The 22,999-nt window shown below is 37.3% G+C and overlaps 1 protein-coding gene across 2 annotated transcripts in view; it reads right to left on the reverse strand.

Annotated features, from left to right (window-relative positions):
* Positions 1–22,999, reverse strand: part of LOC150089304 (high affinity cAMP-specific and IBMX-insensitive 3',5'-cyclic phosphodiesterase 8B-like) — a 764,745-nt gene that overhangs the window by 40,612 nt on the left and 701,134 nt on the right. For both annotated transcript variants that reach the window (XM_090388973.1, XM_090388965.1), the window contains exon 18: positions 13,551–13,712. In XM_090388973.1, the coding sequence (XP_090245099.1) occupies positions 13,551–13,712 (162 nt within the window). The remainder of the gene's footprint in view (positions 1–13,550; positions 13,713–22,999) is intronic.

Consider the following 22,999-nt stretch of genomic DNA (forward strand, 5'->3'; position numbering starts at 1 on the left):
TTTGTGGATTTATCCCTCAGTTTCCAAATGACTGAGAGCTTTGTTTTTCAGTCTGGGATTTATCCTTTCTATTTTACCAATGACACTGGTAAATGTTCACTTCTTCTTCTTCAAAGGGTTCCAAGATAGAAATATTTGGTACAGGCTCTCTGGGAGAGTTAATATTTTCAGTTTGTGTTCCAATGGAGCACTTTCCTGCAACCCTCTGAACAAATCAAGGTTTACTGTTATGTACTTTTACCTCCTGATATGCTATGTTCAGGTTTGCCTTAGCCTTAAGTCTTTGTGTTTATTTTACTTACTTCCACCACTGGCATGATTAAGAGTATCAAGAAGCCAACAGAAATGCTTGTAGATTGCAGTTTCATCTACTGTGTTTTCTTCTTGTCAGTTGACACATGTGGGTCTCAAAGCTTAACATAACTTGAGTTTATGATCTTCTTCACCACACCAAATCCATGCAAGAGCTAAAACAGCAAATCATAATTGACTGTCTATATTTTTGGTGATTAGAGAACCTTAAAGGTTTTGTTCCATATAGCTTTATGAGGTGCACTCAAGTTATAAGGTCTCCAATCTAATTTCTCACAAATACACAAGGTGCAGAAGGAAGTCAACACTTATCCTAGAACACCCACACTTTTTTCATCCCTTTTCATCTAAGCTAAGAAGACCGATGCAAAGGTCCGTTTGTTTGAAGGTGTATTTATCCCACTGGTAAATGGCCAAAGAAACTGCTTTTTTGGCTAGGAAAAGTCTGATACAAAGAGAATCCTTCATCATTGGAAAAAAACAACTAAAAGCCACTAGGTGCTAGGTCAAACAATAACCTCAATTTTGTTTCCTGTTAAAAAAAATTGCATTTTAGCAGCACAATGGGATGGGGCATTGTCTTGATGGAATCAAATGTGATTCAGTCAATGTGGTCATTTCTGCTGAAATGCTGGGAGAAACTTTTTCTCCCTTGGAAATTCTTACAATGTGTAAGAATTGTTCCATCCCAGAAAACTGCAACTATCACCTTCCCTTCACCTTTTTTTTTTTTTTTTTAAGAAAACCCCAAACACAAGAGGTATTAGAACCTATAGTACTTAGTACCATGCTTGGGTTGGAGATTGAGATGACGAAAAAAGATATTTGTTGACATTAGACTTGAACTTCTGTAGACTAATTTTCAGGAAATACGTATGAAGGAAGGTTGTTCCAGAAAACGGCAGTTGAATGAATAAACGAGGAAGATAAAAAGTAGGATCTGTGAGTTTGAAGTTGGACAGTAAATGGATGTTGGCTGTTGGTGGCACGTGTTTGGGCTGTTTTGAAAGGGAGAGAGAGCGGGAATTATGGAAGCCAATTCAGAAGAACAGTACTCATGGAAGTATCTGTAGAAAAGGCATGCAGCAGAAACAGTATGCCTATGAGACAGCAAGTGGAGAGATGCTGTTAGAGAGGAGTCATTAATTAACCTAACTGCCCTCTTCTGAATGGAATCTAGAAGACTGAGGGAGGTTTTGGGAGCACCGCCCCAGATGTGGGAACTATATTCCGTAATAGGGTGGATTTGTGATTTGTACAGAGCGAACGGCTGTTTGGAAGAAAAGTAATGCTGAGAGCAAAAGAGAAAACCAAGTTTTTTAGATGCAGAGGAAGCAATATTTGTAATGTGCTTGTACCAAGAGAGATTAGAAGTCAGGGTAATCCCCAAAAGAGATATATTATTTTGCCTAGAAATCGGAGTGTCACCAAATATAAGCACAGGAGCAGAAGGATCCTTTTTGCGAGATATAAGACAAGTCTGAGTTTTAGAAGGATTGAAATCAACTAAGTTATCTTTGCCCCACTGAAGAATTATCTAGAGATCGGCATTAAAGGAATTGGTAGCAGACATTCGAGAAATTGAATCAGATTGAGCAAGGCAAGGTTTTTCAAAATGGAATGCAATGTGCTATCATTGGCAAACTATGGTTAGCATTTCCAGTATATGGAAGAAGGTCATTAATATACAAAAGGAAAAGAGTGGGAGAAAGAACTGAACCTTGGGGGACATCGGCATTAGTAGAGAAGTTAGACGACAGAGAGTCGTCTACCATCACCCTCAGTGAGCGATCCGAGAGAAAACTAGATAACCAATTACAAAAAACAGTTGGCAAACCATAAGATGGAAGCTTGTTTAGAAGACCTTTATGCCAAACACGATCAAAAGCCTTTGAGATGTCACGAGTAACTGCTTGTGTTTCACCGAACTTTTCCATTGAATTTTTCCATAAATGGGTAACATAAGCCGGAATATCAACAATGACAGAATCCATACTGGTAATCGTTGATCAGACGGAAGGTTTCTAGGTAGTTTAAGATAGGCAGTTAATTGATTTCCCCATTACTTTAGAAAGAGTAGAAGTAATTGCAATGGGACGATAATTGGATGGGAGGGATTTGTCACTCTTTTTAGGAACTGGCTGGATATGAGCAAATTTCCAAGCAGAAGGAAAGACACCTTTGGAATAAGAAAGTGAAAAAAGGAGGCAAAGAACAGGAGTCAGTTCAGTAGCACAGATTTTGAGACAAGTGGAGAAATACCACCAGGACCTGAAGCATTCTTAGCATCAAGATTTGTCAAAATCCTCCTTACATTCTTTTGATGGAAGACCACAAGAGGCACTGAATGCAGTGTGTTACAAATGGTGGGAGGTGTTTTACCAAGATCATTAATACATGAGTTGGAAGGAAAATGGAATGCTAAGAGGTCAGCTTTATCCTTGGCTGAAGTGAAAACAGAACCACCTGGTTTTGACAGAGGTGGGAGCAGAGATGGGCAAAAGTTGCAGCCTTTGGCAACAGACTAGAATGCTTGGCTACTATTAGGGCAAGAAGCAAGTTTTCTACTCTTAACCTGTTCAAAATCTAGTTTGGACTGATTAATAACTGCTTTACAATTGTTGCGAGCTTTGCTGTAGGCAGAAAATGAAACTGAAGAATTGGAAACAAGCCAATTACGATATGCAACATTCTTCTCTTGAACAGCCTTAGCACATTTATTGAAAACCAAGGTTTAAATAAAGGATGAGATTTTAAAGTGGAGTGTGGAATAAAGGATTCCTACAAGAATAATTTCCCTGACATGATCTGAGCAAAATCTGACACCTCAGTAATCTGACCAAGGAAAAGAAGAAAAAGAAATCTTGCAGGTCATCCCATTTTGCATTCTTGTAATGTCAATCAATATGAGGTTGGGAATAGCCATGAGATAAAGGCTCCATTGGAGAAGAGACAATCACCAAGTTGTGATCAGAGGTACCTAAAGGACCACTCACTTCGACCGTGTACTTAGAAGGATTGTTTGTGAGAAAAAGATAAAGCGTGTTGGCTGTAAGGTTAGGATTGTCCGGTGTGTCACCAAATATAAGCACAGGAGCAGAAGGATCCTTTTTGCGAGATATAAGACAAGTCTGAGTTTTAGAAGGATTGAAATCAACTAAGTTATCTTTGCCCCACTGAAGAATTATCTAAACGAACAATCTGTGCAAGGTCATTAGTAATTGCAAAAGCCTCAGCATCTTGACCAACTGGGTCGGTATGACTAGAAAACGGAAGCCAGCTGCAGTTATGAACAAATCACCAAGGAAAATTACCTCACTGTTAGGAAAGTTGGACTGGAGAAAGTCAAGTTGCAAAGAGAGGAAGTCAAAGAGCTCCAAGTGATTAGTGGAGTTGGGAGAACGGTAGAGACAACAGATGAATTTGACACAATGAGGTAGAGAGATTTTAAGCCAGAGAAGATTGAAAAGAGGAGATTCCAAATTACCAAGTCTCTGACAGGGAATATTGGAACGGACATATGCACAATTACCACCTTTGAGGCAAAAGGAATCATACAGCGAATAATTTGGACAACTGAGATGAGCAGTAGTTGAATCAACCAATAACTGAGATTCTGTCAGAAAAAGTACATGGGGTTTGGCAGACTGCAAGTGGAAATGGACATTGTTGGAAATGTTACAGTAGCATCTAATATTTTGGGTGATAGAATTGAATAAATGCGCTTCCATCAGGCAGAATTGTGGAATCCATGTCGCATCCATTGCTACAATCAAGGAGAAGAAACAACTAGTCACTGATGCAACTCAAGTAAGCACTGTTTCACACAACTTGACACTTTTTTTCTGAGAAAGCTGCTGCAGAATAAACATGGCTGACACTCTGCTCATTCTCAGAAGAATCTTATGTATTGAGCCAACAGAAATGCCTGTAGATCGTAGGTTCATCTACTATTGATCTCCACTAACCAAAACAATATCCTCCATCCCGTGGATGTTGGCCTGGAAAATAGAACCCAGAACAAATAGAGAAGCTAAAAATTTGAAGAAAGAACTAATGAATTTAGACACAGCAATGCTTTTGGATATTTTAAAGGGCTTTCTGAAAAGATGCAGTCTGCACTTCTACACAAAATTAAAAAATTAGCCTGAATGAATATTTTGTTTCACTATTGAACCTTAATAACTATAAATTCAGTAAACATATTGAAGACGTTTTCATAACTATGCTAAAATGAGAAAGAAAATAACATAATAATTTTAAGAGAATTCTATGGAACAGATTTTAAACTAATGTGTAGAGGTTAAGGAAAGAAAAAAACAGTCAAGTAAGTTCTTTGATGGACCTAAATATGTATAAAAAATTATGTTGATTTTTCAAGAAATTTGTATCCTGCTTTTCTGAGTAAACACTTTCTATAAAATGTTAGATACCCTGAATGTATGGTTCAAAGAACAAAGGTGAAAATTATAAAACATTAATTAATGAGTTTGCATTCCTGTAGGGCAGCTTCAATGTTTAAGTTTTTTTTTAAATTTATGGGGAAAAATGTTGATAAAAATTTTTGAAAGAAGAATTAGTGCAGTTTAACTTGTATTAGAATATATTGTTTTCAGCTGCTAAATTTGACTTTATTGTACTGTCAGCTAATCTTAAAGAAACCCAATTTTTTTTTCTTTAGGAGCATTAGCAACTAAGGCCATATTGCTCCGGGGATATGCGGTGGTCATTCCCTGACCTTTCCGCATCCTCCGTATTTGGTGGCTCACGGGCTCGAACCCCGGTCTAATCAAGAAGCATGTGCTACGCACTGCTGCTCCTGCCCACCTGGCATCAGAGGTGCCTAGAAACCCAATTAGAAAATGTGGTTGAAATTGCCTTAAGAATATATTAATGTTCACCAATTGTCTGTAATGCAGAGGGGAAGGAGGGGTTATTTTCAAAACTAAAATTAATAAAGAATTATTTAAGAACAACGATGACTGAAAACAGACTCTCAAACCTTGTAATGCTGAGTGTTGCCAACATAGCCTAAAACTAAGATTAGATTAAATAATTGATCAGTTTGCCAATCACGCAAACATGATTAAGCACACGTAAAGTTACATAATATTATATATATATATAAATAAAAAAAAAAAAAAAGACTTTTCTGAAATATTTCTGCACAGTTTCATAGACAAAACTTCAACCATAAAGAATTTAAATTTAAAGGGAAAAAAATATTTAGAAATTATATCATATCTATAGTCATGATTATTAGTATTATTTTAACAGTCCCCAGGTGGTACCAAAATCAGTATATGTGTAGAAGTGTGTGCATTAACAGGTCAACTGCATGAGGAGCAGGCTGGGAAACTCTATTTCCTCTGCCTGAGATCAGCTAACAACACACTTGATTGAAGAGGACTTTAGAAATTCCACCAGTAGTCAATGGAATTTGAACCTAGACTTCTCTAAACAAGTGGCAAAACCACCATACCATCACAGAGGACCAACAGTCATAATTATCGAATTTCACAATGTCTCTTTTGGTAATAACAAGCAGAGGTACAACTAGGTTTTATCATGAGTGTGGTATGACCACAGGTGCTGATTCATCACAGATGCCGGCTTTGAATAACTGAATTTATAATTTATTTCAAAAACATGCAATTGTTATTACAACCACTTTTTTTTAATATACAAGTACCATCCTATGGATAATAATTAACAATAAACATTTTTATAATTTAATTAATATTAGAGTAGACTCACATTAATACAAACTTGGTTTATACAAAATTCTCATTTGTACAAACCACATATTAGCCAGTGAAGGATAGACTATTTTATATATTTTAAAAATATTTGTTTATTACAAAATTTTAATAAAATGTATTACAAAGTCTGTTTTTACCCCATGATAAATAATCATTTTGTAAAGAATGGAAGACAATAGATTCCCTAAATTAGCTTACATATATAGAGCAAAAGGAAAAAGAGACAGAGGAAGACCGAAGGAAAGATGGGCAGACCTCTTCGAGATTGGAACAGGCAGATTGCCTAATCCGTGAAGGAAGATAAGATAAGATCATTTTGTATAGTTAATACAAGCTCGGCACAGTTGTCCTATTATTACCCTACCTCCATCTCACATGACTAACTGGTACGTGCTTTCCCAAAGGGAGCACTGACTTGTTAATTTACTTTTATGTAAACAACATAAATACACTCTGAAAAACATCAATTGCAGATCAGTTGCTTTTGTTGTAATCTATTTTATGTACCATTTTTAAAAGGTTGATCTGAGCTGGTAACTTTTTGTTGCTTGGATCTTTAAATTAATTCAAGTCTGTTTATATCAAACTTCGTCTAGCAGTTATGGATACAAAGTGCAAATGGAGAAAATTAAGCATGGAAAATAAACTGAAAATTACATAAGAGGTTGAGAGGATGGAATGAAGTAAAACAGACATTGAAAAAGAATACAACATACCTTTGCCTACATTGTCTATGACACTAAACATGCATGCATGACACTGGGGCACTGATAAAAAAAAAAAAAAAGAACAGGAAACCATGATGCAAAACATGAGGAGCTTGAAACAAAACTTTTCAAGTGGTATCAAGTGTGCATCTAATTTACTAGTCGATGGTCCAATTTTTGAAGAAAAGGCTAATTATCAAACTCAAAAACAAAATTAGCAACTTCAACTGCAGCAGTGGATGACTTCAAAAATTTAAGGACAGGAATAATTTAGAGCCATTAAATGTTTGCAGTGAGTCTGGATCAGTTAACAATCAAAAGAACCCTGACTGGCTGAATTCTGTATGGCCCATTCTTCAAAAATATGAGACAAAATATATTTTTAATCTTGACAAGAGAGATACATTTTATAATTTTTCTGCCAAAACAAAACACTTGCTGTTTGAAGAATCACTCTTCTGTTATGCTGCAATGCAGATGGTAGTACAAAACTGTACCCACTTCTGGTTAGGGAATTTTTTCAAGACAAGATATTCTAAAGGAGTAAACCAACTGCTGTGTGATTATGAGATGAATTAGCGTTAGCATTAGCATTAGTAGAGGCATCTGATGCAAGAAAGCAAGCTTATGCAGCATCAGCCAAAAAAAAAAATAAATAAATAAATAAAAATACATAAATAAAAAATAACCACTTCCACTTCACCCCTCTGTTCGTTCGAAATACCTGTCCAGCTGAGCCTTAAACTTATTTAGGCTATCAACTTCCACAACAAGGAATGGAAATCTATTCCAGCAACCAACCACCCGCTGGCTAAAGGCAAATTTCCTCATGTCTATCCTACATCTGTCTTTCCTCAAATTGAATTTATGCCCTCTCAAGTGATTATTCTGAGCAAGAGGAAGAATCCCATCAGCATTGAGCATGCTCAAACCATTCAAGGCTTTATACACCTCTATCAGATCACCTCGCCGGTGCCTAGTCTCCAGACACTGTAATTTGCAAAACGTAAGCCTTTCTTCGTAAGAGCACCCCCTTTGTTCCATTCACTAGTCTTTTTGCCCTTCTCTGTACTCGTTCCAGCATCTCTACATCCTGCTTGAAATGTGGCCTCCAGACATGTATACAGTACTCTAGGTGCGGTCTGACCATTGCCCTACAAGGGAATAATCACCTCCTTCTCCCTGCTAGAAAAATTCCTATATATCATTGAAAATACACCATGAGCTACTCTTGCAGCCCGTCTGCACTGCTCAGAAAACTTCATATCTGCCTGCACAACCACCCCCAGGTCCCTTTCATTCTCTACCACTGTCAGTGCAGTACCACAGAGTTGATACGCTGCTCTGGGGTTGCTGTTTCCCATATGTAGTATTTTACATTTCTCAATGTTAAACTTCATTTGCCACCTCTCAGCCCATCTGCTCAACCTTTCCAGATCCTGTTGCAGTAGCATAGAGTCAGTAGTGTCCTTGACAACCCTGCCAACCTTCGTATCGTCTGCAAACTTGGACATTAAGCTGGATATACCATCATCAATATCATTTATAAATACAGAAAACAATAATGGACCCAATACTGAACCCTAAGGGACTCCACTAATAACATTAGTCCACGATGAGCAGTGTTCATTGATTACCACTCTCTGTCTTCTTCCCCTCAACCACCCCTTTATCCATGAGCAGCAATTTGCCTCCAATGCCACAGTGCTCCAATTTGTGCAGCAGTCTTCCATGTGCAACAGTATCAAAAGCCTTTCTAAGATCCAAGTATATAATATCAAAATTATTCCCTGCATCCAGTTCTTTTGTGACTGCATCATAGTATCCAATCAAATTGGTCAGGCAAGACTTCCCCTTAACAAAACCATGCTGTGTCTGAGCTATAACTGAAGTCTTGTCTAGATGATCCTGGAGTGCTTCTTTAACCAGTGCCTCCATTAATTTTCCAGGAACAGAAGTTAAACTAACAGGTCTATAATTGCTTGTGTCACCCTTTGATCCTCCTTTGTGAATTGGGGCCACATTTGCACATCTCCAGTCCATGGGTACTTCCCCTGAGTCCAAGGAAGCTCTCATAATTATGGCTAAGCGTTTGCTTACTTCATTTGCTGCTTCCTTTAATATAACTGGATAGATCCCATCCACCCCAGGTGCCTTTCTTGTATTTATCTTCAACAATTTCTCCTCCACTTTACTCTCAGTTATTACAAGATTCTCTAGCTTACTGCCAGATTTGAATACACCTCTGGCATTCCCCTCGCTGAATAACTCCTCATGTGTGAATGTCGATGCAAAATATTCATTTAGTTTGTTAGCTACCTGAGCAGGATCATCAACAGTTGACCCATCGATATCAAGTGGACCAATCTGATTCATCCCCTTCCTTCCAGAGTTTACATAAGTAAAGAACTCTTTGCTGTTTTTCTTTGCATCCCTTGCCAAAGATTTCTCGTAATCTGCCTTCGCCTGCCTAACCTCCTTTGTAACTTGGTTACAGATCAACTTGTATCTATCATAGGCTTCTGTGTCACATGTTAATTTGTATGTATCCCATGCATTTTTCTTCTCTGCCATATGTCTCATTAGTTCTGGTAGTTACCTCTTTGAGTAAATCCCACTTCAGCACACTGTGATCACTGCCACCTAGTGGTTCATTTACCTCCAGATTCTTAATGCATGAAGAATCACTACTGATAATCAAATCAAGAGTATTACTCCCTCTAGTTGCCTCCCGAACATGCTGATGTAGAAAACAATCATCCAATAAAGCCACAAAAGCCTTGCTAGTGTGTGAGTGACCAGCCCCCAAATTCCAGTCAAATATCTGGGAAATTAAAATTCCCATTATAAGCCTCTCTGATTTACTGGCCCACTCTATTTCCCCATACAGTTTCTTATTATACTCATCAGAGTCATTAGGCCTATAGCACACTCCTACTCTCAAATTTGATCTCTCAATGCTTATGTCACACCAAACTGACTCGACACTGCACTGTCCAGCAATGTCGACTGGCTTCACTTCCTTGGATTTTATGTATTTCTTAACTAATAGTATAACCCCTCCTCCCTTCCTATCCTGTCTATCCTTTCTGTAGACATTGTACTCCCCAAATTCCAGTTCTGCATTCCTTATATCTGTGTGACACCACGTCTCTGAAATCCCCACAATATCTGCCTTTGATGTTTTGAGCAATACCTTAAATTCATCAAATTTATTTACTGCTTTATTTACTTAATTGAAGTGCTTACAGTCAATAATTTTCAGCTTTGGTTATTGAGAATGGACAAAAGAATGGCTTCAAAAAAAAAAAAAAAAAAAAGGAACATTTTGATGGTTCTAGATCACTGCATAGCACATTTTGCTGAGGCAATTAAGTTGATAAATATACAGTTGTTGCTTTTACCTCTCAATACTCGGTTTTATGTAGCCCTGGATTAGAGTATTTAAAACCTCAAGAGAGCACACAGAGCCAACCTGATAAGGTACTTAATCCACAACATAGGAGGGAATAATTTGCAGTCAAAGTGGAAGCCTTGGATGCCATCCAAAATATTGTTGTTTCTTGGGACAATATTGCATCAAGTGTAATAATCAACTATGTTATAGAGTGGCCTTGGAGAGAATATCATCAAAAAACATGGTCCATAAATGAATGCAATAGCAATGTTGAGGAATAGGGGACTTTAAAGAAGAATATGGATTTTGCTGAAAAATTTGAGTTCATTAAGATGGATGATGATGCTACTACTGTAGCATCCAACACAAACACCAGTACAGTGGTTGAGCATCTAGCAAAACAATAAAGTTTTGTTATCAGTGATGAAAGTGAAAATGAAAAAAAGTACGCACTCTGTTTCTAAAAACGATGCCGAAAATGAATTGAGAATAGTTGGACAAGTAACAATGATAAAAAAGAACAACTATTGCATTTTATGATGTCTGTGTTGTAGTTAAGAATGCATATAATACAAAAATTGTGCAAACCAAATTAAATTCTTTCTTTAAATTAGATTAAAGAATTAACTGATTTGTATATTTCCTTTAATATGAAGACTAATTCTTTTTTTTACTACTCTGTGATACTATATATACAAATACTATATTTTTTCTTAGTTTATGTTATAAATAAAAGAAAATCTAAACAAAATATATATTATTCTTATTATTATAAAAAAGGCTTTTGTTATTATTTTTATTATTTCATTTTTTCATTTATTTTCATAATTATTATTTATTACAATTGTTAGATATGCACTGTATGTACCAAAAAAATAAATAAATAAAATAAAAGGTAAAATGTTGACACTTTTAGCAGACCTTGTTACTACAAACCTCATTATTATAAAACATGAAAATTTAGATTTCTTGAATTTCATTAACGAGATTCTACATAATGATAATTAAATTCTGAATTGATTCTGAATGGTGCATAAATTATCTTGATCTGCTATTCAGTTCAACAGTTGAAAGAAAGAGTCTTCAAATCCACAGATTCATGAGTAAATTAAACAGAAGATTTTTTTACAAAAACAAGATGTTATAATTTTTTGAAATTTTTTTAATATATTGTTTTAAGAGTTGCAATTTAGTATTGAAAGTAGAATGCATTAAGTTAAATTCTTAATATCCTAACAGTTCCTTGAGCAATTACGATTTGGGTTGGCCCCCCCCCTAAACCAGCTGTGCATGGAGCCCTTGACACTCTTAATCTAGCCCTGCTTGTGATTTGGGGGAAACATGATCACTGTGTTGGGAGTTCTTTAGTTCTAAATGTGGATATTTAGAACTAAAGATGGATACATTAATCAAGTAAACAAAACAAGTAAAAATGGATACATTAATATCCATTTTTACTTGTTTTGGCCCTGAGGGTGTGTTTTCCACTCAGGTTACTCTCTAATGCAATCTCCAAAGCATTATCCCAGAAAGGAAAATGCTCTGAGTTGACTACAGAATGTACTCGGGCACCATATATCAACTGGGAAAGAATTTTTTTCATTCCCTGAATCATTCTATAAATACATTGCAAGATTAAGTGTATGCAGCTCCAAAGAGACTATAATGAAAACTAACCACTTGAGAGAGTCCACTGTTTCATAATGAGGCTATGAACTTTTCAGTACCTTCCCCCCACCAGTCATATATGAAATCATCAACTTATGCAACTTTCTATACAGGGTGTCTCAAAAATATTAGTACAAACATTTAGGGGAGGTAAGTAACATCTAAAGGAATGTGAATCGCATAGGAACCCATAACTGGAAACGTCACAGGAAAGTAGTAGCAGAGGCACAAGAAGCAGAAATAACACAAGACAGTAATTAGTGACAAACATTTATCTGACATAATATTAACAATGGAGTACAAGATGGATGCATTTCATGATGCTACAACAGATGCTCGAAGGTTCCACCATGAGACGCGATGCATGCGTGACACTGATGCAGCATGGATTGGCGGACACGGTTGAACACACCTGGAGTTTCTTTGACAGTAGCAGCAGTGCAGACGAGTCTCGCCACGAGACCCATTTCCGTCTCCACAGGCGATTCATACACGATAGATTTGAGGGCCCCCCCCATAGAAAGAAATCAAGGCTCAATAAATCAGGTGAGCCTGGGGGGCAGGCAACAGGTCCACCACGGCCAATCTATCGACGCCCAAAATGCCTGTTCAAAGGGTCACGAACACACCTTCCATAATGGGCAGGCGCCCTGTCATGTTGAAACCAAATGTTGCATCTCACATTTGCTGGAACATCGTCAAGTAACCATGGTAGAACTTGTTCAAGAAAGATCCGATATTTAGTGGTGTTCCTGCGGGATGGTAACAGGTATGGGCCGACTAAGCAGTCACCGACCATACCTGACCACACATTTATTGCGAAGCGATGTTGTGCCGCATGGGGGCGCACACCGTGTGGGTTGTCGTGAGCCCATACATGAGCATTGTGCTGATTGAATAAGCCTTCCCGAGTGAAATAAGCCTCATCCGTGAACAAAACATAGGCTGGAAAATTCAAGTCTTGAATACTTTCTTGGAGAAACCACTGCGCAAAAGCCACATGTGCAGGATGATCTTGGAGGAGCAGTAACTGAACCCTTTGGAGATGAAAGGGGTGTAAGAAATCGTCATGCCAGACATGCTACAAGTCTGCCTTAGGAGTGTCTTGTTGCATCGTCATGCAACAAGACACTCCTAAGGCAGAGGCAACAGCACGTGTGCTGGTAGTAGGATTATTCTGGACAGCATTCAACACACTTTCTTCCATAATGGAAGTTCGCATCGAACGTGGTCTGCCCGCACTACTCCTGTTACCTCTAAATGACCCATAATCGCACAAATTTTGATGAAGTGTGCAAACAAATGGTGGTCCAGTACATGTCTGTCTGGGAAGCGTTCTCCATAAATTCGTTCAGCGACTCATCCATTGCCCTCTGCTAATCCATACACTAGTTGCATGTCTGCCAGCTCACAGTTCATATATCGATGCATGCTCTTCGTGCGGCGACTACTGCTTCAATGAGTAAACCAGAAATTTTCCCTCTCGCGAACTGATGAACAGCGCCGTCTACCGACTTACAGTGATGTTTCCGGTTATGGGTTCCTATGTGATTCACCTTCCTTTAGATATTACCTACCTCCACTAAATGTTTGTACCAATATTTTTGAGACACCCTGTATACAAATAAATTAATAGCAATTATTATCAGTATAATAATGAAATAAATAAATAATAATGAAATAACTCTGGAAATAGAAACTCACTTGTGCACAATATTCCTCAGCTATTCTCACAGCCCATTCTTTACATAATCTTAGTGGTCTTGCAGGATTTGATACATCTGCACATTTGATGAGCATTCGTTTAACTAGAACAATATTTTCTGGTGTAGCCATTCCTACTAGATCTGGAGATTCTGGACCACACTGGAACAAATGAACATATAAATAGGAAATTAAAAATATAAACAAGTATACAAGCTCCTTTGTGCACCCGCTCTTTCTCTCTGTCTCTGAAATTTATCAAATTTATAAACAGGTGATTTTAAAGTATAAGGTAGATACAATTATTAAGACATGTAAATGAAAAATAAGGGGCAGAAATCAACTGCAAAAAATAGTGAATGCTTGTAACAACTTATTCAACTGATAACAATAACATTATCAAAATAAATTATTTAAAAAACTGTCAAATTTTGGTGATTTCTACAATTAATATGACAATTCTCACTATATAAAAACATTCCAAGTACATCTCACTTGAAAACCGTCTCACTTCTTTTATAAAATCAAAATTCTCCTTTCAGAATTTTGATTTCATAAAAGTGACTACAATTTAGGAATGATGTAATGATTAATTCTGGGATTGACATACAGTGTGTGGCTGCATATTTCCAAAGCTCTTCAGGGCAGGTTAGTTTTAAAAATAATTTTGAGTTTTTTTTTTAATTTTAATACACTAAGTAGGTAATATATAGTTTGAGTTTCTAGAGTCATATAAGTTTTTTACTTCTGTATTTAGCTAAGTATTTGGAAAGCTTAGCTTAATATTCAAATAGCCTTTGCTATTGATATTTTGGGGATCTTTGTAACTTTCACTGGGTTGCCTAAATTTAATTTCACTAGTGGTTAAAAGTTTTGTCAGCAGTATAATTTCTGAAATACTTTGTTAAATTAAATTCCGTAGTATATTGTAAGTTTAAATTTTTGTAAAGTACAGGGAGTTCTCGTTTTACGAGTTAGCATTAGCATTAGTAGAGGCATATGATGCAAGAAAGCAAGCTTATGCAGCATCAGCCAAAAAAAAAAAAAAAAAAAACCCTTCCACTTCACCCCTCCGTTCATTCGAAATACCTGTCCAGCTGCTGAGCCTTAAATTTATTTAGGCTATCAACTTCCACAACAAGGGATGAAAGTCTGTTCCACCAACCAACTACCCGCTGACTAAAGGCAAATTTCCGCACATCTATCCTACATCTGTCTTTCCTCAATTTGAATTTATGCCCTCTCATGTGATTATTCTGAGCAAGAGGCAGTATCCCATCAGCATTGAGCATGCTCAAACCATTCAAGGCTTTGTACACCTCCATCAGATCACCTCGCCGGTGCCTAGTCTCCAGACACTGTAATTTGCAAAACTTAATCCTTTCTACGTAAGAGCAACCCTTCGTTCCATTCACTAACCTTGTTGCCCTTCTCTTGTTGCCCTCCAGCAGCTCTACATCCTTCTTGAAATGAGTCCTGCAGACTTGTATACAATACTCAAGGTGTGGCCTGACCATTGCCTTATACGAGGGAATAATCACCTCCCTATCCCTGCTAGAAAAATTCCTGTATATCATTGATAACACACCATGAGCTACTCTTGCAGTCCGTCTGCACTGCTCAGAGAACTTCATATCTGCCTGCACAATTACCCCCAGGTCCTTCTCATTCTCTACCACTGTCAGTGTAGTACAACAGAGTTGATATGTTGCTCTGGGGTTGCTGTTTCCCATATGTAATACTCTACATTTGTCAATGTTAAACTTCATTTGCCACCTCTCAACCCATCTGCTTAACCTTTCCAGATCCTGTTGCAGCAGCATTGCGTCAGTAGCGTCCTTAACAACCCTGCCAACCTTTGTATTGTCTGCAAACTTGGACATTAAGCTTGATATACCATCATCAATATTATTTATAAATACAGAAAATGACAATGGACCCAACACTGAACCCTGAGCGACTCCACTAATAACATTAGTCCACGATGAGCAGTGTCCATTAATTACCACTCTCTGTCTTCTGCCACTCAACCACCCCTTTATCCATAGCAGCAATTTGCCTCCAATGCCACACTGCTCCAATTTGTGCAGCAATCTTCCATGTGCAACAGTATCAAAAGCCTTTCTAAGATCCAAGTATAAAATATCAAAGTTATTCTCTGCATCCAGTTCTTTTGTGACTGCATCATAGTATCCAATCAAATTGGTCAGGCAAGACTTCCCCTTAACAAAACCATGCTGTGTCTGAGCTATAACTGAATTCTTGTCAAGATGATCCTGCAGTGCTTCTTTAACCAGTGCTTCCATTAATTTTTCTGGAACAGAAGTTAAACTCACAGGTCTATAATTACTTGTGTCAGCCTTTCATCCTCCTTTGTGAATTGGGGTTACATTTGCACATCTCCAGTCTGTGGGTTCCTCCCCTGAGTCCAAGGAAGCTCTCATAATTATGGCTAACGGATTGCTTACTTCCTTTGCTGCCTCCTTTAATATAACTGAATAGATCCCATCCACCCCAGGTGCCTTTCTTGTATTTATCTTCAACAATTTCTCCTCCATTTTACTCTCAATTATTATAAGATCATCTAGCTCACTGCCAGTGTTTACTTCATCTATGGTATTCCCCTTAATGAATAACTCCTCATTTGTGAATGTAAATGCAAAATATTGATTTAGTTTGTTAGCTACCTGAGCAGGATCATGAACAGTTGAACCATCGATATCAAGTGGACCAATCTGATTCATCCCCTTCCTTCTAGAGTTTACATAAGTAAAGAACTCCTTGTTGTTTTTCTTTGCATCTCTGGCCAAAGATTTCTTGTAATCTGCCTTCGCCTGCCTAACCTCCTTTGTAACTTGGTTACAGATCAACGTATATCTATCCTAGGCTTCTGTGTCACTTGTTAATTTATATGTATTCCATGCATTTTTCTTCTCTGCCATATGTCTCATTAGTTCATCTGACATCCATTTTGGCCTGAACCTTGAACAATATTTATTAGTTGGTATGTAAAGCCTAGTAGCTTCCAAGATAAGTTCTTTGAATGCTTCCCATTTTGAGTTTGCTGTTGGTAGCATTATCAGTTGGTCCCACTGTATAGAATTTAAATACTGTCTCAGACCATCGTAGTCGCCTTTACGAAATCAATAACCCTTCCCTTTACCCCTGATTGTAGTTACCTCCTTGAGTAAATCTCACTTCAGCACACTGTGATCACTGCCACCTAGTGGTTCATTTACCTGCAGGTTCTTAATGCATGAAGAATCACTACTGATAATCAAATCAAGAGTATTGCTCCCTCTAGTTGCATCCTGAACATGCTGATTTAGAAAACAATCATCCAATAAATCCACAAAATCCTTGCTAGTGTGTGAGTGACCAACCCACAAATTCCAGTCAATATCTGGGAAATTAAAATCCCCCATTATAAGACTCTCTGATTTACTGGTCCACTCTATTTCACTGTACAGTTCCTTATTATACTCATCAGAGTCATTAGGCCTATAGCACACTCCAACTCTCAATTTTGATCTCCCAATGCTTATGTCACACCAAACTGACTCGACACTGCACTGTCCAGCGATGTCAACTGGCTTCACTTCCTTGGATTTTATGTGTTTCTTAACTAATAGCATAACCCCTCCTCCCTTCCTATCCTGTCTATTCTTTCTGTAGACATTGTACTCCCCAAATTCCAGTTCTGCATTACTTATATCTGTGTGACACCACGTCTCTGATATCCCAACAATATCCGCCTTTGATGTTTTGAGCAATACCTCAAATTCATCAAATTTATTTACCAAACTCCTAGCATTGGTGTACATGCAAGTATACATGCACCTATTCTTTTTCTTAGCTACCCTAACACAACCCATGTGTTTACTTGTACCCCAATGACTCCCAGCAGTCTCTGAAATATCCTGCATCTTATTTTCCAAGCTGCTGCTTATTCCAATAGAAGCAGTGCAAGAATCACTTTCACCTCTGCCAGTGGCTACTGTTAATCTATTAGTCCTTGTATCCCCCCAATCTAGCAGTTTTCCGACCCACCTAACACTGCCACGATAGCATCAGCAAACATTCTTGCACCCTTTCTATTTAAGTGTATCCCATCCCTGTAGAAGCAGTCTCTCCTGTTAACAAGTACAGACCAGGGTAAAAAAAAATTTACCCCCTTGAGCCTTGCACAATCTTTGCACAATCTTTGCATTTAAGCCTTGCACTAAATTTAAAAATGATTTTGAGTTTTTTTTTTAATTTTAATACACTAAATTGTAGGTAATATATAGTTTGAGTTTCTAGAGTTATATAAGTTTGTTTACTTCTGTATTTAGCTACGTATTTGGAAAGCTATAGCTTAATATTCAAATAGCCTTTGCTATTGATATATTGGGGATCTTTGTAACTTTCACTGGGTTGCATAAATTTTATTTAATTTCACTAGTGGTTAAAAGTTTTGTCAGCAGTATAATTTCTGAAATACTTTGTAAAATTAAATTCTGTAGTATATTGTAAGTTTAAATTTTTGTAAAGTACAGGGAGTTCCCGGGTTTATGAGTCCCCCCCCCCGTATCAAGTATCAACAAAATTGAAAATATGAACATTAACTGCAAAAAATGAATGCTAAACATTCATAAATACCGCATTCAAAACCACGTGCGTAGCTATACAATACAGTGTACCCCGCTTTACGATATTAATCAGTTCCAGAGATACCATCGTATTGTTAAAATATTGTAAGGTTGAACCCAATAACACATCGCTTTTTTGGTAATTCGTTTCAATATCTTGGAAGTTGAAATTTTCACTGTATAACTAAGCTATTTATCTCTCTAAAATGTCATTTTTAAGGTCACGAGCGTGACCTTTAGGTCATCTAAAAGGTCGTGAGTGTGGTTTGTAAATTGTATTAGTTACCAATTCAAATCATTAAAATGCACTACACTTTCATCGTTATCATATATTCCGTTATAAGAATCAATTTTGTGATATTTTTCTAAAGCACATTTCTGGAGGTCACGACCATAAAACAATAAAAACAATTTGCACTTTCTGGGTTATTGAGTTTTTCTGTTACTGCAAGCAATTATAAAGGGATAGTAAACTCGATCTTCTTGCATTTGCGAAAATACCGGTAGCGGGAATTGTGTGGTTTTTTACGTTATTATGGTGAAATGTGTTTCCTCTTTACTGAAATCTTCAATCATATAAAAAACATAAATAAAATTTCAGAATCTTCCCTTCAGTCCCTTTTTTTAAGCTTCGTAAACTTATTACTCCCCACAAATCGTGTTAGTTGCAATTTGTGTGTGCCGTTAAAAAATGCATATGCATGCAATCATGAAATTTATAATTAAATGAGAAGATTATCTTGGAAACAAATGCCTCTTGAAACATTTCTGAAGAAGATGACTCCTTGTGCAACAAACCAATGAGTGCTGAGCCAATAATGAGTGATCAGTGAGTGTGCATTTAGTCGATGATGATGAAGAATAAACATTCTTTAAAATTTGTAAGTCGTAAATAATTTCTTTATTATTATAATTTGCTTGATTTTACAGGCTATGTTTTCATTTCTTTCGATAAATCAATCATTGTTTAAACATAAACTAATTAGCTAAATAATTTCATTGTTGAGAACGTAACCCCTATTTTTAACCTTATGTCTAAGGGGAAATAAATTGCTGCTTTACGAGTTTTCGCTTTACAGGCATGCACTAGAAACGAAATAACTCGTAAAGTCAAGAGCTACCTGTATTTGAAAAGCTACAGCTTAACATTCAGATAGTCTTTGTTATCGATATTTTGGCATAAACTTTGCAACTTTCATTCAGTAACTTAAATTTATCTTCTTTAGAGGTTAAAGTTTTGTCAACAGTTGAATTTCTGCAATATTTTGTCAACATAAATTCTGTAATATATTCTAAATATATATTTTGTAATCTTTCTAAAGTTCAAATTTTACTTAAATAATGGTTGCTACAAGATCCACTTACAACAAAACGTCTAAGGACATCAGGACTGAAACGGAAATGCTGTGAGCATTTCCAAAGTGTGTCGCGACTTTGTCATTTGTATAGCACGTGGCACGAATTCTAAGTCTGATCTAATAGACAGACCCACTCAACTAATGATTCTTTTCTTTGCAAATGATGTAAGGAGTTTACCAATCTCAAAGTAGAACTAGGTGCATTACGAGAGGAATTTGAATCACTGAAGAAACAAGTGCTTGCCCTAGAAACAAATATAACTGGGAGCTCATCGGGGACTCAAGTACCTTGTGATCTGCCAAGTGATGGACTGGGATTCAAATCCCAGAAAAGTGTAGTCAAGTGCTGACTCTTCTGATCAAAGGTGTTCTAGTTTTATTGGGAGACTGTATTGTCAGAAAAACAGGTAGCATTTTTTTGCAATAAAGGTAGGTGGTCCAGAACCAGAATGTATTTTCCAGCAGCAACAATTGATGATGTTACCAACAAATTGTCAGATTTTAAGGGAAGTAAAAAGAGCATTATTAGTCATGTGGACACTAACGATACTAAACATATAAGACCTGACCACCTGTTGAATTAATATGCTGAAAAAATGCCGAGAGTTAGATCAGAATGTGTATGAGTCTGTAATCGTATGAGTCTGTAATTCTACCTAGACATGATAGGAGGGATTATATTCTGAAAGCTTTGTGAATTAACTCAAGACTTGAGGGAATCTGCAAGACCCTAGAGGGGAATTTTTATCAGTGTGACCCACATTTGTAGGTAAAAGGAATCTATTTACAAAGGTAGTGCAAGGATTTTGTATCCCTGAGGATATTCTAAGGGTTCAGGAAAACTGCTAGTTAGCAAAGGAGGAAGAGTAATTTAGATCTATATTTATCTGATGACATGGTAATGCTTGCACTCACCTCAAGAATTCTTTTTTGTTGCCACAACTGCTGCTGTTGATAAGGTAATCTGTGAGTAGCAACGTTTCAAATGAGAAGGAAGATAAAGCTGGGATACTAACCTAAATAAACTATAGAAAATTATTTAGTTTTAACTGTGTCTGCAGTAATGTCAGGAGTGTCTAACCAGGAATTCAAATTCAGCAATAAAATTGCTGAATTTGAACTCCTGGTTAGTACAATTAATGCTGATATAACAGGGCTTAAAAAAACATAGTTCTACCTAGAAATTGGGGATGACGAGTTACACTAAGATAAATATAATTTTTTTAGGAAAGATAAGGGAGATAGAAGGGGTGGAGGAGTCATGACTCTTATCAAAAGCAGCCTGAGAGTGAAAAGAGGCTTTTGATGTGTCTGAAGTTGTGTCTGCTAGCATAGAATTTGTGTGGTGCAAGTTAGTTGGAAGCAAAGGTATAATGAGAGTGGGAGTAATCTACAAACCAATAATCTGTCAGGATCCTAAGGCATTAGGACCCTAATACAGTAGACCTGGTGATTTATAGTTTGGCCAACTCCTCATGAACATTCACTCGGTGTTGAAGAAAACACTAGGCATGCTCTGGATGTTTGATTTGACTTGACTTGCCTTGCCTTTCCTTTTTTTTAGATGTGGAGATGATGACTTTTCTATAGTAGGACTGCTGCTTTGTTTTTGGGTCAGGTTTCATCCTCTGCTGTGACCTTGGAAAGGAAGTTTCTGGCCCGTGTTTGCAGGTCTCTGCACACAGGAAGTTTTGTTTCTATTCACTCAGCAAACAGAGCAACATTTTGCAGCAACCTGCCCCATATATTAAATTTTCAATTAAAATGGATCAGCATATAATGTATGATAGGTCTAGAAAGTCAAAAATATCATTAATCATAATGATAAGTGACCTAATGCACTCCTTCAACATTTTCATCAGTCCAAGCTTTTGATATCATTCCACAAGAAAGAATACTGTACAAATTGGAGCAATGTGGCATTAGGGGCATGTTACCACCATGGATTAAGGGAATTGTGGGCGGAAAAAGATAAAGAGTATTTGTCAATGGCACTGCTCTTCTTGGACTAATTAGTGAAATTAGTCATTAGTGAAATGCTCAAAGGTTCAATGTTGGGTCCATTGTTGTTTTCAATATATTTAATGATAATTAATAAATACTGAATGACAAAAATGATAGGTGGAACAGGACCAGGGTATGTCTGCCAGGGGCAAAGGTTGATGACATTGTAGAGCAGATATTATCTTTTAAGGGCACAAAAGGGTGATATTGTTGTACACAATGGCACTAATTATATTAAGAGTAGGAGACTGGCAGAATTACTTAACAAGTACAGGTCAATGTTGAAAAAAAGCCGTCAGTTAGGGTTGAATTTGAAAGTGTCTGCAATTCTGCCCAGACATGATAGGAGGGAGTATATGATGAGAGCCTTGTTGATCAATTCGGCCCTGGAAAGATTGTGCAAGGTTCAAGAGGTAAAATTTTTTTTCAACCTGGTCTGTACTTGTTAACAGGAGAGACTGCTTCTACAGAGATGGGATACACTTAAATTCATTTCAATAGAAGCAGTGCAAGAATCACTTTCACCTCTGGTGGTACTCCATTTCACCATTGTTGCTCCTAGGAAGTTTGTCACTATCAGATTGACCTTGTAGATCTTCAAGGTCTCTATTAGCCAGCTATGGGGTATGGAGTCGAAGGCCTTGCGGTAATCAATGTAGACCGTGTACAGGTTGCGGTTCTTCTTGAAGGCTTGCTCCATAACTGCAGCATCTATGGTTAATTGCTCCTTGCATCCTTTGCTCCTCCGCTTGCATCCTTTCTGCTATTCGGTCATTATGTTCTGACTCTCTAAGTGACTGGTCAGGATCTTGTACATCATTGGGAGGCATGTGATTGGCCTGTATTTCGCCGGGTTTCTTGTATCTTCATCTTTAGACTTTAGATATGTGACTCCTTCAGTGAGAAACTTCGGGTTTGTCTCCTTATCATTCGAGTGAACTGCTCTACTAGGTGCTTGTGTGTGCAAAGATGTAAAATCCTACAAATTAAATTAAAAATATAATTTGCTAGAAGTAATGTTAAAGTTTGAAGAACTCTAGATTTAGTAATGGATAGTTTAAGCATGAGAATTAAGAATAGTAGCAAAGGGGGTAAACAAGTAATTCAAATAATATGAGAGAGCAAACAGGGACAGCAGGACTAGGTAAAGGGGTGCCATTTGAGAACGAGCATGAAGGGGTTGCTTAGGGAAGAACAATAGGACATGAAACGGGATTATACAAAGTGCCTCCTTTGAGCCATGACACCGTTAGAACCAAAATAGGAAATGAGTGGACGTCCAGTGTTCACGTCAAATAAACCGGCATCAGGCTGACTGATTTTTTTGGGTGTTGGGATACATTTATAGAGAAAGGTGTGAAACAAAAATGAGTGTTTTTGGATGTTGCCAGTAGACATGAAAGGGTCGTACTGCCTGTGAGAAAAAAAACATACTTAGAAAAGGGTTGGTTTGCGC

This window comes from Mastigoproctus giganteus, chromosome 2 (assembly GCF_048544385.1).
Source record: "Mastigoproctus giganteus isolate SK-2022 chromosome 2, ASM4854438v1, whole genome shotgun sequence".
NCBI classification, from domain to species: domain Eukaryota; kingdom Metazoa; phylum Arthropoda; class Arachnida; order Uropygi; family Thelyphonidae; genus Mastigoproctus; species Mastigoproctus giganteus.